At 37.6% G+C, this 18094-nt stretch overlaps 1 protein-coding gene across 2 annotated transcripts in view; it reads right to left on the bottom strand.

Annotated features, from left to right (window-relative positions):
- The window catches only part of TES (testin LIM domain protein), a 57941-nt gene extending 40710 nt beyond the window's left edge, over positions 1 to 17231 (bottom strand). Inside the window, exon 1 of one of the 2 annotated variants that reach the window (XM_090287392.1) lies at positions 17021 to 17231. In XM_090287392.1, the coding sequence (XP_090143518.1) occupies positions 17021 to 17047 (27 nt within the window). In that variant the 5' untranslated portion in view covers positions 17048 to 17231. Of the gene's footprint in view, positions 1 to 16550; positions 16587 to 17020 lie in introns of those variants that run through there. The other variant, XM_090287393.1, reaches the window with a different exon arrangement.
- Positions 17232 to 18094: the final 863 nt, after the last annotated feature.

The following is an 18094-nucleotide window of genomic DNA, read 5'->3' as shown; positions in this document are numbered from 1 at the left end:
CAGCTCATGAATGGAATAATCAATTAAAGGCCTTTAGTTGTCAATATCACTTATTCAGAAGCAAAGGAAAACAAAAGCAGATTCTAGGTTTCATTTCCACATTCCTTCAACTTTTCAGTGCAAGAAGTACGAAACCAGAGCCCTATATGACTCTATATCATCAAATTCACTGTGAGCCAAATGGGCATCTTTTTGCTCACATACACTAGTAAATAATCACATCAACTATTCTGTTTTGAAAGAAAAGAAAACAGTGATCTTTCAGCCTCAATAGTTTATAATAAATTCTAATCTGGAGGTACTGGGTATTTCTGGAACTTTAACAAATGAAAAAAATGACTCCCACCAAATCTGCCTCTACATTTCTTAAGGCAGTACAGTGACACAGGGACCATCACAAAGGCAATTTATTTATACTGCAGTGTGAGATGTAATCAGGTTGTAGCAGATTACCTAAGACATCCATACAACTTCAATCAATATGGTAATATGGTTGACAAAGATCAGCGGTAGATCCTGGTGTTTTTTTATAGTAAACAATAATTAATTTTAGTTTGGTAGGATATCTTGAAGCACTTCTGATTGTGCTTTTTCTTAATGAGCATTGGTGGTTGTGATGATGCAGGTGGTAGTAAAAATACCTCAACCACCATTTGATAAGATATTACTACCGGCCAGGAACAGTACATACATCATCTCATTTATTTCTCAAACAACATAGTCTATGGGAAAGGGTCAACATCCCTATTTCACAAATAAGGAAACTGAGACTTGGTAGATTAAGTAATTTGTGCAACATTGCCAGTTAGCAAGGGGCAAAGCTGAAGTTTCAATCTTGGCTTTCTAACTTCAAATTCTGAGCTCTTAACTACAAAGTCACTGTGTCTTTTTATCCAAAATGAGACTCTGAACATAGGTAATAATTTAAATGAGTAATATTCCTCATCTCTAGCACAATAAGTTTTGATCTGAAAGACTATTTGTCACTATCCAGGAGCTCCTCCTTCCTAGAAAAATTTGAGACGATTATAAGGAATAAGAATGTCTACACACCAACTGCACTAACATTGAAGGTCCTGAGGTGATTAATTCACACACACACACACACACACACCTTCAAAACAATGGTGTGTGAGTCAGGGAAAATCCAGCGTCCTGATGCAAAATACGTTTTTTCCAATGTTATAGCAAGAGAAAAATGTTTTAAAAGAAACAACCACATATAAATAAACAAATTAAATCTCAGAGTTGAAAGATCTTTATTTAAAATGTATAGACTTACCACTAGTACTGAAAATAATTTGCTATATTATATAGTAGATGATTCTGTACATTGTTACTACAGCAAGGATAATATGATGAGGCAAAAACTGAAATATCCTTCTGTTCATTAAAAAAAAAAAATCACTAGTTTTCTAGATTTATAATGCAAAATCTCTGTATTAGTTACAAATTACCCCAAAACTCAGGGGCTAAAAATAACGAATATTTATCATCTCACAGTTTCTGTGGGTCAGGCAAATGGGAGTGGCTTACCTATGTGGGCTGGCTCAGGGTCTTGCAAGGTTGCAATAAGGGGTCAGTTAGGGCTGCAACCATCTCAAGGATCAATTGCCAGGGTGGCTCACTTTTAAGCTCTCTCACACAATGAGTCTTGTGATAAGGCAGCTGGTTCTCCCAAGGCAAGTGATCCCAGAGAGTGAGATCACCCAAGAGGGAAATTGAGGTCTTTAATCTTGGAAGTAATAGCACTTCTGACATATTCAGCAATCTGCCCATGTCCCGCCAGCACTCAAGGGCAGGGAAATACACAGGGTCTGAATGAATTCTAAGAGGTAGGAATCAGTGTGGCCATCTTAGAGGCTACCTACCACAATTCTTTTCTGTTTAACTTTAAATCCAATGACTAAGTGATTTGTGATGAGACAGACATATCACAAAGGGAGGAGGTAGTATAAGAGAATAATTTTCTTCCCCCCTTGCCTTTATTTTTCCAGTTCAAATATTTCAGTATCTCTTCATCCAGATGGGCATAGTAAAATAGAACTTTGAGTTTCTTTCTTATAAATATTCTTTTTTTTTTCAGATTTAATGTGTTTTATTGATTAAAATATTACATTTGTGCCAATTTCCCTTCCCTCTGCTCCTCTCCACCCGGTGGCCCCCCTCCCTCCAGTTGTCCCCCCCTTTTAGATTATGTCCATTAGTTGTGCATACAGTTCCTCCCAACCTCTCTCCGTCTATTCCATTCCCTCCTACCATGATCCCCAATTCCTATATCATCTCCCTCCCTCTCCCCACTCCCCCTCCCTGTTGACCTCCCCCCAATATGCTTCCCGTACCCACAGTTCCTTTTCCACTCTCGTTGCCTGTTTAGTTTGCCTTTGTTTCATCTCCCTAGCTTCTGTTTTTTAAACCAGTCCCTTTAACATCTCATATAACAGTGGTTTGGATCTAATGAACTCTTTCAGTTTTATTTTGTCCTGGAAATACTTTCTCTGTCCTTCTATTCTGAATGACAGTTTCGCTGGATAGAGTATTCGTGGTTGTAGGTTTTGGATTTTCATTACTTTGAATATTTCTTGCCAGTCCCTTCTTGCCTGTAGGGTCTCCCTTGAGAAGTCAGCTGATAGTCTAATTGGGACCCCTTTGTACATAATTCTTTTCTTCTCTCTTGCTGCTTTTAAGATTCTCTCTTTATCTTTAATTTTTGACATTTTGATTATAATGTGTCTTGGAGTGGTTCTCCCTGGGTCCAGTCTCTTGGGAACTCTCCTTGCTTCCTGGACCTGCAAGTCTATTCCCTTCCCCAAGTCTGGGAAGTTCTCCTTTATTATATTTTCACTCAATTTTTCAAGTTCTAGTTCATCTTCCTCACTCTCTGGCAAACCAATGATTCTTATGTTGGGCCTTTTATAGCTGTCCCAGAGGTTTCTGATCCTCTCATTGTTGCTTCCCATTTCCTCTCTCTGCATTGGTTGACTGCTTGTTCCTTCTCCATATTCCAGTTTGTTGAAATGAACTCTGGATTTTTTTTCCTCACCATCTGTCTCGTATGTGGTTTTGTTCCTTTCGTTATGAATGTTTTTCGCTTCTTTCTTATCTTTTTCCTGCTCTTTTGTGAATTCTGTAAGCCACCTGATAACAATGGCCCAGAACTGAGCCTCTGACAGGTTTCTTATCTGTTCATCTGTCAGGTTCTCTATCTGTTGTCTGGTGAGCTGTGTCACCGGGATTTCTATAGTTGTCTGCCTCATTTTGACAGATGCTTTTTGTTTTCTTGGGCCGGCTGTAGGGGGCAGTGCCTGTGTACGCGTCACAATTCAGCGACCGGCGCCTGTCCGCGACCTATTTCGCAGCCCTGTGGTGCTTTCTTTGGGGGCGGGGGTCCAAGATGGATTCACACAGTTATTCAGCTAGGAGACCGGGATCCGTCCTCCCGCCCCCCTGGGCCTCACTGTTCAAGGCGATGCGGTGGCTGCTTTCCCCCGGGGCTGGGGTCGCGCACTGCCAGGGGCTTGACTGCCTCCGGGCTTTTTCGCCGCCCCGCCGCTGACCGCAAACAGCGCTGCCCGCTTTAACTCTTACCTGCCCAAATGGCACCGCTGGTTTATAACTTCATATGTTGGGCTTCCGTGTAGTTTTATTTTCTGGAATTTCTAGTTATTCTTTGTTTTGAAGTAGTTGTATTCCTCTCTAGTTGTAGAGGGAGACCTAGCGTGTCCGTCTAAGCCTCCATCTTCATAAATATTCTTATTCCCTTCTATTTGTTAGTATTCAGTCAGTTAGGACCAGGGAATAGTCTTTCAGAAGACAGGATAGAATATAACTTTTAATCTTTAACCCTTATGCTCTACCCATCTTAACATACAAGGGGAGACCCAAAAGAAACCAGAATTTATTTATAAAAAATTGTGTTATTCGTTCTTACATGTTTAAACTTCAGTCACCTTCAAAGTACTCTCCATCTGAGGCAATACACCTATTGAGACATGTTCTTTCACTGCTCAAAATAAATTTTGAACTCATTGATTTTGATGCCTTTTAGTGCTTCTGCCATATTTTTTTTTTCACCTCTTCTACATTGGCAAAGTGTTTCCTATTAAGGACTTTTTTCATCCAAGGAAACAAACAAACAAAAAACAATAGGCAGAGTGGAGCACAGGGTCATGACATTTTGGGTCAACAACTGCTGAACATTCAATGCAGTGTGGGCAGGTGCATTCATAAATCACCCATGATGAAATGGGCAAACGAGTTGAGTCTTCAAAAATAAAAATTCAGTGAAGCTGAACACAGCCTCTCACAACAATGCCAGCTGGTACACTGATACAGAGGGGTTCCTAGAACACTCAAGTAGCAGAGGAAGCCTGTACTACAAGCAGACCACCCTCCAGAAGATACTTCTGGGTTTTTCTGAGTCCCCCCTCCTATATACTTGTGTATACACTTATATACAAACATACTTGTGTTATAGAACTCAATCACAAACCAGAACATAAAAAATCAGGTTTAACTAGCAAAAAAATTCTAGAAATATATTTAAGAGAAAAATTCCACAATTTTTATAATATGCCCTAGTTCTCCTTAATGAACACAGAATAAAAATAAAATGGAAAAATATTTATATAAACTTTATGCTATTACATAAATCTACATGGTGATGGAATTATGTAAAATAAAACAAATACAGCATTACTTTGTGATATCAAGACACAAATTACTTGCTTCAAATTATATAGTATTATAATCACCAGTTCATAACTATTTTTCCACTACTGCTTACTTATTCAAAACCTAATGTATTCTTACAGTATTGTTATGGCAAAATAGTTAATTTTTTAAAAAAGATCTGCACTTTGGGTAAGCAAATGATAATAAAAGTATATTCTGTCTATTCAGTTTATGTTGGTTCCTTATAAAAACATGCTCCAGACTGACTACTATCAAATTATTTTCATACTATTGAATAAAGTAAGTTGCTTGAAATGTTCAAAAGAATACCTTTCCTGTGGAGTCTACTCCTAAAAGGCCTCCTCCTGAATATGTGACCTTGAGAAAGATAATGCAGGCTATAAAAATGTCAGAATTAACAGGCTAAGACTGTTGCTGAAATTGCTTTCTAATTAGGATTGGTTAAGATCTGGCTCCACGGAAGGACACTATAATGGCACATGCTTTTATACACAAGTCCTCCCAGCCTCTGATTTTTAGCTATAAGAGAAATTTAAAATACCTGGTTCCAAAAGGCATCTGTAGGAATCCTTTAACAAAATTAAAAAAATGACAAACATTCCTAGTTTGGTCTTGTGTCACTACTTCCAACTGACTCTAAAAAGATCTCACAGCTAAATATTGAGAGGCTTGAATTAAGATTCCATGTATCAAAAACACTTGAATATTGCCATCACTTGCACCAGGCCTGAGGGCTGTAGTGTTATTTCTTTAGGAGTAACCTGTTATAAAAGTTTGGTGAGGGCAAGGGGAGGGTGACTGTACAATTATGTGACTTATGCCACTAATTCCCTAACTATCTAATCAGAGCACATGCAGGAAGAGAGGACAGTACATACAGGTGTATTCTTCACAGAGCAGAGAATGAAGGAAATTGACTTGAAATCTATTCTAGGATGCTATCCAGGGGAGTAGAAGGATGCAAGGGAACCTGGAGAGTAAAACCCAATGAAGAGAAGATACAGAAAACCAGGACTGTGGGAGGGGTGTGCAAAAAGACAACCTCATTTTCCACTTTTGCCCAAGATTTGCATTAAGGGACATTTACAACAAAAACAAAATCTTACAGCACAGATGGGGTCTTGTAAATGGAGAAAATGGGAGAAATACAGGAATTCTCCTGCCAAATGCAGTAACCTAATTACTTATTGCCTAGCTATTTCACCCCATCTCTTAATTACAAAAAATCAATTGTGTTTACATGGTATAGTGTGTAAACATAAGAACCTTAACTAATTTTTGAGTCACCTCTTGATTTTTCATCTATTAGAGAAGTGGTTTGATTTCACATGCTTTTTGTTCTATGTTTAGACCAAAGCCCAAGGATTTCCTAACTACAAAAGATAAAGAGACTTCTTTTTAGACTTGTCTATATGACTCAGGGAAGACAGACAACTTTCAAAGCACATACCTATACCACTTTTTAACAATTAGGGTCAAATTTCAGTTGCATATTAATTTAATTTTCCTTTATCTTGATGGAACAACAAGCAAATAAATCAAAATTAGATTTGACTAGATTGAAAAGAGGGTCCATTCTCAAAGAGACAAATGATGTCAAGGAAGCTATATTCTTTATTCTTTCATATGCACACAGGGCTCAGAGGGTAATTCAGAGTAGGAAAACCCTTTCCATAGCTCACTATGGGAGGCTGAGAAGATCTGCATCCTAGTAACAAATGAGGTACAAATTATAATTTGTTACCTAAAAAAAAAAAAAATCACCCTTGAACATAGTGGCTTGTTACAACTATTTATTCTATAGTTTCTGATCCTGATATTCCACTCATGCTTCTGAAGTTTGGCACCTTGGACTGGATTCAGCTAGGCTCACTGCATCTGCAGTCACCTTGGGACAGCTGATCTAGAGGAACCTCAGCTGAGATATTTCATCTGTTCCATGTGGTCTGCCATCCTCCAGCAGGATACTTCACATGGTAGCAGTAGGGTTCCAAGAAAGTAGTTAGAAAGCAAAAGGTCTCCTGAGGTCCAAGCTTGGAGTGCACATAACATTACTTCCACCACAGTCTATTGGAAGCCCAGATTCAAAGGGTAGGAAAATAGACTTCATTTCTCAATGGGAGGTCTGTAAAAAAATAGTAGCCATTTTTGCAATTTACCACAAAAACTCTGAGGCAGTTTCTGTACAGGAAACATACCCATTTCCTATGCTGGACCAGAATATCTGATAATGTTAAATCAAATGATCTCTCTAGAGAACCTAATTAATATAGCTTTTGTATGTATTCAGACAAATGCTGGAAACGATTGTTTATAAATGTTTCCTTTATCATAAAAATTAAAATCAAAATAATTTGCAAATAATAAAAGAAAAATTAAATTCAATAATTTAATACATCCAAAGTATTGAACTTTAAATAATCATTCCTCTGTGCCCAACAAAACACCAAGTATCCAGTTTCCTGAAAGCATGTTCTCATAAAATGCTTGATAATATATTCAGGTGCCTATTAAATGGTTTGAAGATCTATGAAGGCTTTTCCTCCCTCTACATTGATTTCCTGATAATGATTATAATATATCTGTTTACTGTTGATGTTCAGACACCATATTTTGTGCTTTAAAACATTTATCTCCATTATCCTAATACACCTGGTGAGATAAACGGCTGCAACCCATTTTCCGATAAGAATCCTGAGGTTTAGAGGGTTAAGTAACTTTGCCAAATTCACACAACTAATAAGAACCAGGGCTAACAACTGAACCCAGGATTCTGAAGCTGATAATCAACCTTGATGCAATGTCCGCTAGTGCTCCAACCTTTTGCTTAAGGTATGCAGTGATCTAAGGAAGCTGAAAAACATGTGGAATCAATAAGGTCCCAAGCCACAAGGGGAGCCAAGCACTCATCAGCTAAGATCCCAGTGTGACATTTCCTCCTCTATCTCAAGAGATGATAGAATGTATTATATAAGAATCAAAATTAGGATAGAGGTATAGATCCTCAACCATAGGCTAGGTTCCTATACTAGCTCAGTGACTCACTTAATTCAAATCTGTGACCTGGAAAAATGACAAATTAATGTTGATTATGTACCTTGATTTTATTTTAGAAAAGTCAAAACTAAAAATGTAATAGTGTAAATAGAAAGGATTTACTGACTTTTTGCAGCCATGTTCTTTTGATTCATGCTATTTATTCTCCTGCAATGCCTTTTTTTGCTTAATGAAACTGAATTTATCCTATAGGAGTTAGTTTGAATGTATCTTCCTCCATAAAGTACTCTCAATTCACACAATTAAAGTTTATTACTTCTGCTTCTGAGACTTCATAATAGTGGTTTGTATTTCTATTACTGCAGCACTACTCAAAGTGTGATGGTCCATGACGAGAAACATAAAGAAACAGAATAAGCAACTAGAAATTATTAAGCAATTTGATGCATGTAATAATTTTTTTAAATTGGCCTTGGGTCTATCTGTTTCTTTAGTAATTCATTTTTATTGTGTTTTTAAAAATATAGGCTTATAATAGATTGTTTTTTTTTTAATGGTTCTGCACCACAGATATTTTGAGAAACATCATATAACAGCATTTATTTCATTCTCTCCAGCCTTGTAGTTAATTTACATGTCTGTCCTGCCCACCTGCTAGCTTGACTGCCTGCCTTTTTTATCTGCCAAAGCTTAGATACCACCAGCGTTGTGGGGAGCTAAAAGCTCAATAGGTAATACTGATAGAACTAAGAGCTGAGATTCTACTGTAGTCTCACATTTAAACTACCCATTTAGTATTCTCTATGAAAAACCAAAGGTAACTTTCTTTTGTTTAGCCCCTAACTATTTTTATTGTAGGCCAGTACTCCATAAGGAAAAAATAACAGATTTTTTACCTTTACTTTGTGACTCATTCTATCAAGGCTTTCATAATGTTACTCATAGAAACAAACAAAAAGTCCACCTAACACTGCATGATGAGTCTGCAAGGGCAAAGTTCAATGTGGCTATAGACTTATTAATAGACTCAGCACCAAGGCATTTGTCTGAGGCTTTCAACCTCTTTCCCTAGGCTCACTGGTCAGATAAAAAGCTGGACACATGAAAACCCCCTTTTACAATTTTACATGGTGGCCAGAATGTTACCATAATAAAGACGAACTGAATCATTTATGATTTGAGGATAATTCAGCATTTCAGAGATTAAATATACGTACATAATAGTAACCTTATTGTTATTTAGTAGATGAGATCTCAGCAATTCTCATTGCCTGGCTTCTCATACAGCTCCTCCCTTTAAGCTTTGCTTAAACCTGAGCAGTCCCCTATTCTTAGCAGGCTACCTAAGGATCAGAGAAATCGGCAATCTTAAACTATGCTCTTATCCTTTTTTGAATATGTCTAAAATAAAGGTAGTGATACCTGAGATCAAGCAGTTTTTATAGCCATGATCTCAGTGTAACAAACATGAAATACTTCCACAGCACTGTTCCCAATTACACTGAGTTCGTTTTCTTGTGGTTTTTATCCTGTATCACCTTCTGTTGTTTCCTAATATTTCTGGCAATGAGTAGTGATTATACTGGTTGTTTGAGAAAGAAGAAAGAGAAAAGCAACTGAAGTCATTTTAGGATCACAGCATCAACTTGCATTAGAAAATTATAGTTATACATACCCTTATCTCTTTAATTCCTCATTATATAAGTAGGGAATTGAGTAGATCAGATGCTTAGAAAAAACAAACCAGTAGAACTAATCTAAATTTGATTGGAGCTCTTTTATAAGACAGTCACAGATTGGAACTGGAGAGCTAAAAAGCATAACATCTAAATTTAAATATCTACTAACAGTGCTTAAGACAATTTTTTTTTATCCTCACCCGAGGACATATGTATTGATTTTAGTGAGGGAAAAATAGAAGGAAAGAGGGAGAGAAACATCCATGTGAGAAACCTCTTGTAGGTGCCCAAACCCCTGACCAGACCCAGGAAGGAACAAAGCCCTCAACCCAGGCATGTGCCCTGACTGGGAATTGAACCATGGACCTTTTAGTTTACAGGGCCATGCTTTAACTACTTGAGCCACATTGGTCATGGCACTTTAGGCAAATTTTAATACACGAATATTCACTGAAAGAACAGGGGCGAACTTATCTATTATCACCATTTGTAAAAAGCAAAATAATTTCCTGTATGTACTGTATATTAATGATCTAATAAACAGATTTTTAAAAATCATTGTTTGTTACCACAGTAGTTAACTATGAAACAAAAATTAGTAATGACTGCAAACAGGAAACACAACCCAAGAACGACTCCTTAGTAATCAGGAACAAGACTTAGTTTATATTTATATGGGTGGAAGTAATTGTAATTATTACAGCCTTATTCATATATGAGCTTTTTCACATTTTAGTACATAAAAGCTGCTTTCTCATTTCTTTTTCATTCGTCATTACTTAAAATAAATGAAATAAGAATCCCTACTTACAACTTTGCAAAACCAGGAATGAACACTAAGAATCACCACTAAAACTACCCATTCTCTCTGTGTGTTAGAGGTCTAGTACATGGCTGACATGTACAGAATTCACCAACGGGAGATATCTAAGTTGTGCTTACTTTCTATCATTTACTTTTCATTTACTCTTTTTTATTCTATCATTCTCCTTAACAGTGTTAACTTTTGTGTTACAAGGTATATTGTCCTTTCTGTTCATACCATACCCCACAGTCTACAACAGTGCTAACTAAGCACAGAGTACTCACAGTTTTTAAATGAATCATTGTATTTGGAGAGTGATAACTTTTAAAGATATAAAACAAAAACAAATCTCCATTATTTTTCATTTTCCTGTAAGTAAGTATCAAGGAAAGTAATCCGTCACTTCTAGGCTTACTAGACCCAGGTTAAAAGATCAGTCTATGTGCTCCTGAAGCTTCATACAACAGACTTATATTAATTAAATTTAACATCTTCAAATACCCCACAAATATTAAAAAGAACTCATTAAGTAAAAACAAGTTGAAAAATAGATAAGATTTGAGAAAAAATTATTCAGTTTAGGACACTATCGCATTTCATTCAAAGCATACATATATTTATATATTCTTGGCTTGTGTGATTTCTGAGCATTGTGGAACTTTATTATACTTATAAATTATTGATAATATTTTCTGCAGACAAAAAGTTATAGGATTTGGAGAAACCTTGGAAATCACTTTGGCTCCCCATTGATTTTTATAGATATGGAAATAGATCCAAAGTAGCTAACATTACAAAAACTAGAGTGGACCCAGATCTACTAACTCAGTCCAGAGTGATTTTAACAATATATTGATAAACAGAAGTGAGAGAGCTGATATAGCACAGAACTTTTCATACACTAAAGCTCTTTACATATACTGGGTACTTTCTGACCTTTTCTAATTTTTTAACATACTGTGGTGATTTAGTTTGTAAAAAAAAAAAAAAAAAATTCAAATTAGCTTCAGACCAAACTGTATTCCTACTTCTGGTTCTCAGGAAAAGAACATAGTAAATAGCTGTATTTTATCACTTATCACTCAATAAAAACTTGAGAATCATCACCAATATATCATTCTTTTTCTACTAAGTAGGGCCCTCGGAGCAACCTTTGTTGCTCTCTGATGGTCCACAATGTAAATTTGATGTGCATAATGCTGGTATAATCTTGTAGCTCAGTGAAAGCCTCATAAAAAAGTTGACCATTTTGGTGTTTCTCACTGCTTCTTTATGGATACTTTTGTATGGAGAATGGGAAATTTTAAACAATGACAACAACAAAAAAATAGTTTTCCTCCTATCTAGCATTGTTCTTAGCTGTCTGGTCTGCCATTCCAGTGGCACTTTGAGCATTTTGCTGCTAGGGAAATGAGAGGTTTAGCCTACCATGCTATGTGAATCCTTTTCTCAATAAGGCTTTCTATAAACTCTGTAGTTCAGTAGGTAGTACACGTGCTTCTATAGCCCAACCACTGAGTATGCTATACAGTTTCAGATGTCACTAATTGAAATTCCAAAGCAGAGAGCCATATGTGGGGTCATTATAGTTCAGTAGTATATTAAATAAGTAGGAGGCAATACTACCTACTGCAGCTCCCCAGAAAAGTTGGGAAGTTGGAAGAATCCTATAAGATATGATTCCTACACCTGTAAAACTCTCCCAAAGTTCTTTTTCATGCTACTTCTACTTTATCTAGACTCTGTCTCAGTCCAAAGAAGGTCAACGGCAACTTACACAAAAAGGCATACATAAAATATGGATAAAGTGTAAATAAAATATTTTTTAAAAGTAGGGTGGTAATTTTATTGGAATAGAAATCACTTCCTCCAATATAATTCTTTTAAACAAATAAAAACGTTAAAATGTACCTTATATTATTTCTCTTTCCATAGTAAGGTAATTCATTCACCATATATTTTGTGAACAAGACAGTGACATAAGAAGACTTACAGACTATGTGGCATGATGGAAGGAGCATAAATTCAAAGACTATGGTTAAGATCATAGTTAGGTTCTGCCAGTTTCAGATTAACCTATCTAAATCTCAGTTTCTTTATCTTTAAAATGAGGCTATAGTCTGCTTCATAAGATTTCTTTGAACAGCATACAAAATAACTATGCAAGTATAAATATGAATCTTTTTCTCAATAAGCTTGGGGTCTAGCTAAGAAAACTATAATCTAGGGCAGTAATTTTCAAACAGTGTGCCACAAGAATTTTTAAAATATGCAGTGCCTGACTACTTAGTCAGGGGCATTGACCTCTTTTCCCTTAGATTTTGGAATTTAAAAAAATGACAATAATCAGCACAACAACAATAGCCATCTAGTACAAATGAATTAAAATTATACCTATTTTTTGTCAGATCAACAAAAAAGATATTTTTTGGTGCGCCACAGAATTTTAGTAATTAGTTTGTGTGTGCCATGAGATGAAAAGGGTTAAAAATTACTAATCTAGAGGGAGAAAGTGATGAGTGCCCTAAGTTATAGGTAACATGGGAATTCAGAAGAAAGAGATTTTGCATCTAGCTTAGGAACAATGAGAAAGATTTCATGGAAGATGGTACACAGAAGGGGAGATGCCTCGAAGGATGAGTAAGATTTAGTATTGAAGACAGGAAAGCAAAGTCAAGAGGTGAGACAATGGTACACAGTTAATGGCCAGTTGAGATATAAATCCCCAATTCTACTTTATAGAATAGCATAATGGAACAAAATCAATAGAAAAATCGTCTATAATTCTATCCCCCCCAAAAAAAATTCAGGGCAAGTTAGAGAAACTGACTTTCCATATCCAATCAATGTAATGAATCACATCATTGGTTAGAAGAGAGAAAAGCTGCGATGAGACCAATTTACTTCCTTCTGTACTTGTTCTGAGAGACAGAGTAACTGCCTCTATGGCAAAGCCCTGGAAGTACCTTGCCCTGCCCTCCCATTCCCCCCAGCCCTGCCAATGATTCTTGCAGCAAGAATGGTTTCAAGCAGAAATCCAACTACAGATTTGAGCATTGGGGTCACTTTATATTTGCCATTTCCACTTCAGTCAGAGGCCACCTAAGAGAAAGTGGTCATTCAGATTTCTAATAGAAATAATATCTGTGGTTCAATACTCTTTCCAACTGGAACCACCTAGTTTCACTTTTTTTTTTTTTCTAATGACAGAAGCTTTTAAAACAAATTTGTATACTAAGAAAGGAGATCTTTCAGTGACCTGTAATCTTTAAAGTGTATCTCATCGTTTAAAAATAAAATGAAAGAAACAAAGGGTACTAGAAAAAATGCAAGATGTTAGGAAGAATCAAAATATAGAAGTTAGAAGGATAAATAAATAAGGTATGAAATTAAAAGCCCTGAAACAATTCCAGGCAGCATATGGAAATTACTTGAGTTCTTTTTCCTTCTGGTATGGTTCTTTTTCTCTCTGCTACATTTTTAAAGAAAAAAAAAAATTATTCTCATGGGAGAGCAACACAGAAATAAAAGAGGAAAACAGCTGGCTGTGGTCCATGATTTACCATTCACCCCAAAATAAGACTCTGTTTCTGCTTTTCAAAGGCCATTGTTTTTTCCAAGTATACACAGGCTCTACTTACACAGTCAATTATAATGAAGAGACTGAAGACACAGGAAGAGATCTAGATGCATCGTTCAGGAGACAGGGCAAAGATGTAAAAGTCAAATTCTATTCTATTAAAACAAATAGCTCACTTACTTCAAGCAAAACAAAATAAAGCAAAATCTTATTATAAAACCCCCTTGTCTTAAGTAGTAATTAATCCAAATACGTGCAAATGATAGGCACACCAACAACTTCTTCTGTAAAACAAAAGTGGAATGAAGACAACCCTCTTTAGTTCTTCTTACACAAAACGTTAATGTAAGAAAATAAATAACACCTTTCATCTGCCTGGGGAAAATTTCTTAAGAAATCAACAGTATAAGGGTTTTAGAAGAAAAAAAAAAAATGCCACATACTTTAAAACAGAATTCAAATTTTAGTTTTACTTCAATGGTTGGCTGTGTCTTTGTTCCAACTTCCAGTCTGGCTTTTCAAAAGTTACATTCAAACTATTATTTTTCCTGTATGCCCAAGCCTAAAAGAAGGGAGATATGAAAACTAGTACCAAAATAGGGTGAGAAGGCTCTGCCAGTAGATCGGAGATAATTTTGTAATGTTTCCTTCTTCTAGTGTGTTAGAAAAGAATTTCTAAAGGGAATGAAAGGATTTCTTTTTCTTTTCATTATTTTTGTTTGTCTCTTTTTAGATTACACGTAACACTATAAAATGTATTCCTGGGATCCCCAACCTCTGGCCTGGGAAACTTTGTGGAATCCACAGAACATCACTTCTTTCAAGGGGCCTGACTACAAAGGTACAGAGAGGGTATGGTTATCAGTCAAGTAACTGGACATCTTTGGGGTCTTTTAGTAGTTTCCAACATACTGGTTGAGGACAAGGTAGTGAAACAAAAATGTATTATTGTCATGGGATTATCTGTAAAAGTTTTAAATTTATGGTATCCTTTTCCTTGGGGAAGGAAAGGAGGAGGATTAGAGAAGGATATGATTCTCAGTTGAAAAGAGAATCTTTTAAAGTAAAGGGGAGATGAAGGAAAATAATTACACCATACATCAAGGGCATTATTTTTCATAATCCAGATTTTAAAATTGTTTATAAATAATGCCTGAATTTTTCCCTTGGAAGCACAAAGTTAATTCTTAACTTTGAAGTTTTGTTCTTGGAATTACTTCTTCTTTGTCTCAAATACTTTTTTAAATTAAGTTTATTGGGTTACATTGGTGATATATAGGTTTCAAGCACTTGTATAGTGCATTGTGTGCCCCCCACCAAAAGTCAAATCTTCCATCACCATATTCAATTACTTTCAAACTTACTTTTGGATGTTGACTTTCTTTTCTTCTTTAAGTAGACTTTATTTTTCAGAGCAGTGTTAAGTTCAAGCAAAATTGAGCAGAAGGCAGTTTCCATATATCCATCTTACACATAGCTTTCCCCAGTATCAATATCCTCCTATACCAGTGTGGTATATTTCTAACAACTGAGGAAGCTACAGTGACACATCATTATCCACCAAAGGCCATAGCTTTTACTAGGGTTCATTCTTGGTGTTGTTTATTCTATGGGTTTTGGCAAATATATAATGACATGCATCCACCATTATATTATCATACAAAACGATTTCACTGACCTAATAAATATTCTCTGCTTCACCTTTTCTGCCCTCCCTCCCCCACCAAAGGATGTTGACTTTTAAAAGTAGTTTTTGAATCAATATTTATAAGCATGGACGAGAGCCCTCCCCACCCCCACCCCATTTTAGGCAACTACTAAATTAGGTAACTGTTACCCACTTAAAAAGCAAAATAAACAATGTTCATCAACAGAAAGAGCAACCAAAATGCTTTCTTAGTGGTAAGCAAAATTAACATAAATATTAGTGTCATTTAAAATCAAACAAAAGAATTAAGAAACTAAGTGGAAAAAGACTCGAATGTCATCACACTACTCTTTAAATTTACATTATTATCACCCTGACTCATGTGGCTCAGAGGATTGGGCACAGTCTCACAAACCAAACTTTACATTATCTTTTCCTGTCTTTGGATTCCTTTTTCTGATGGTTCTTATAAGGCATAAACTGTTTTCCCATTGAAAATTTTTATTTTTCAACAGCTCCCTTACCTAATATTTTGCATTTTCATACATTTTCAAAAATCCAATTTTGAGCATGAACAGAATTAATGCTCAAGTCAGGAATTTTGTCTTTAGAAGATAAAATGGTAGCAATATTGGTAACCATAGTGGGCAAGAAAAGAAAATTAAGTTCTCTTCTCTCTCTGCAAAACTTCCTTCCCTATTTGATAAGAGAGAGCTGGCTTAAATTTACCGCAAAGTAAATATGAGCAATTCCTTGCAAAGAGACTTTACACACAAACATCATACCGGAATGACATCCGTTGAATCTGACATCAGCATTCCATTTGTGTCACAGTTTGGTCCCCACCCCCTCCTCCCAGGAAGCGTGAAGCTCAGGTAACCAGGGCGCAGCTCCGGTAGTCCCTTGAGTCCCGAGGACCAAGGCAACTAAGCAGGAAACGTCTGGGCGCTAAAAGCACTGGTGACAATCACTGTTTGGGACTAGCTGCCAACAAGGGAGAACATTTTTCTTTCTTTGAGAGATAACTTCTAAGAGGGAGGCAGTGCTCTGGAAGTAAATAAATGAATGGCAACAATCAAACAAACATCATTTTTCACGATATCATTAGCCGCGGGTGAGAAGGAAGTACATTAAATCAGCACTCACTTTGAAGAGCTTCTGACAGTCAAGCTAGAGGGAAGGAGGTCTGAGCTGTCAGTCACAGCAGTGCCCTTAAACCACAGATGCTTGATAAAGTTAAACTTCCTGACACAGGAAGAAGTGGTGTCACAGTATCGCCTGAACCATCGCTAACCTCATTCTTTTCTTTTTGGGAGGCAAGGAGCAGCTGGGACATCTTACGGAAAGTCTCAAACACTTCCCACCGTTGTCTGTGGTTAGACTGGAGTGAGGCCCCGCGCCCGTCCTTGCTCTAGCTCCTGACTCTCCGTCATTCAGGGACTTCAGGAGTTAATGTGGACACGGGACATCCCCTCTGCACCCAGGGGCGGGCACCTTTGTCGGGGAAAGGGTCTAGCGAGGGATCACTCCCAGAGGCCTGTGCGCCCCAACCACCAACTGCGACCAGGGGGCGGAGCCCCGTGCAGGTGAAGCAGCCATCACCCGTGCCCCCCTACCTTCTTCACTTTGGCCTCCAGGTCCATATTTGTGTGTCAGAAAGGTTCCTTCCTCCTGTCCAGGATCTCACATCCAGGTTCGCCTGGCCTCCGACTACGCCGCAGCGTACCAGGGTCGGGAGGAGACACCTGCTCGGAACGGGGTGCCACTGCAGCCGCCGCTCATCCGGCGCCGTCCAACTCCCGCTGCCCAGTCTACGGAAGCTGTCCTGTGGCGGGGCTGGAACAAAGAGGCCTCGGCAGCCAATTGCAGCAGGGCAGCACCGGCCACCGCCAATCACCGAGCTCCGCCAGCGCCTTCGCTGCCTGAGTGAGGCGACGTGAAGGTGAGGCGTGGAGCCCTGTCCTGGGCGGTGTCCTAGGAAAGCGGTCCCGCAGTCGGGACCTGCGAGTTCCTTTGTGTCTGTCCACTCATTTGTAAAATATTGGGCGCCTAGCCGTATCCCAGCTGAAGATGAGGAAGATTCCCTTTCCATCTGGCAGCTTGTACAGTATTGTGTTTGCCTTGAACTGTATCCTGAGGAGTACTTAACACACTACTAGCTTCTTGATTTATTTTCAGGACAAGGAGATAGACAAGATATTGCAGAGATTGTTAGGGCTCCCTGTGATAGGTACTGCACCCTAATTTCACTGTCGAATTGTGGAAAGAGCCTTCTCTCAAATGCTTCTCTCCGCAACCCCAAGCACTGGCAAGGAACCTATTACAGAATTGTACACTCGAAACATATATTATTTTCTTAACCAATGACACTGATAAATCCAATAAATAATTTTTTAAAAAAAATAAGGACTTGGGGTTTGGTTCTAGAGTGGAGTGAAAGAGACTTAGGGTTTTCAGTGGGAACCCTGGGAGCATGGTTTAAAAACAAAAGGAACCTCATCTCATAGTCTTACAAAACACTAGAGCACAGGATCCATTTCATGGCCTCATTTAGGAACAATTGCAATGAACACCGTCAGATTGGTGGAGCTGGAAGGGATCCCAGAGATGATTAAGTCTGGTTTTCTCATTTTACAGGAAACTGAGGATACCGGAGGTGCAGAGACCTGCTCAATTTCTGAGTCTCTTGG

This window comes from Furipterus horrens, unplaced genomic scaffold, assembly GCF_987537825.1.
Source record: "Furipterus horrens unplaced genomic scaffold, mFurHor1.1.pri manual_scaffold_9, whole genome shotgun sequence".
NCBI classification, from domain to species: Eukaryota; Metazoa; Chordata; class Mammalia; order Chiroptera; family Furipteridae; genus Furipterus; species Furipterus horrens.
Note: the sequence above shows the minus strand (reverse complement) of the source record. Positions and strands in the feature narration are given on the sequence as shown.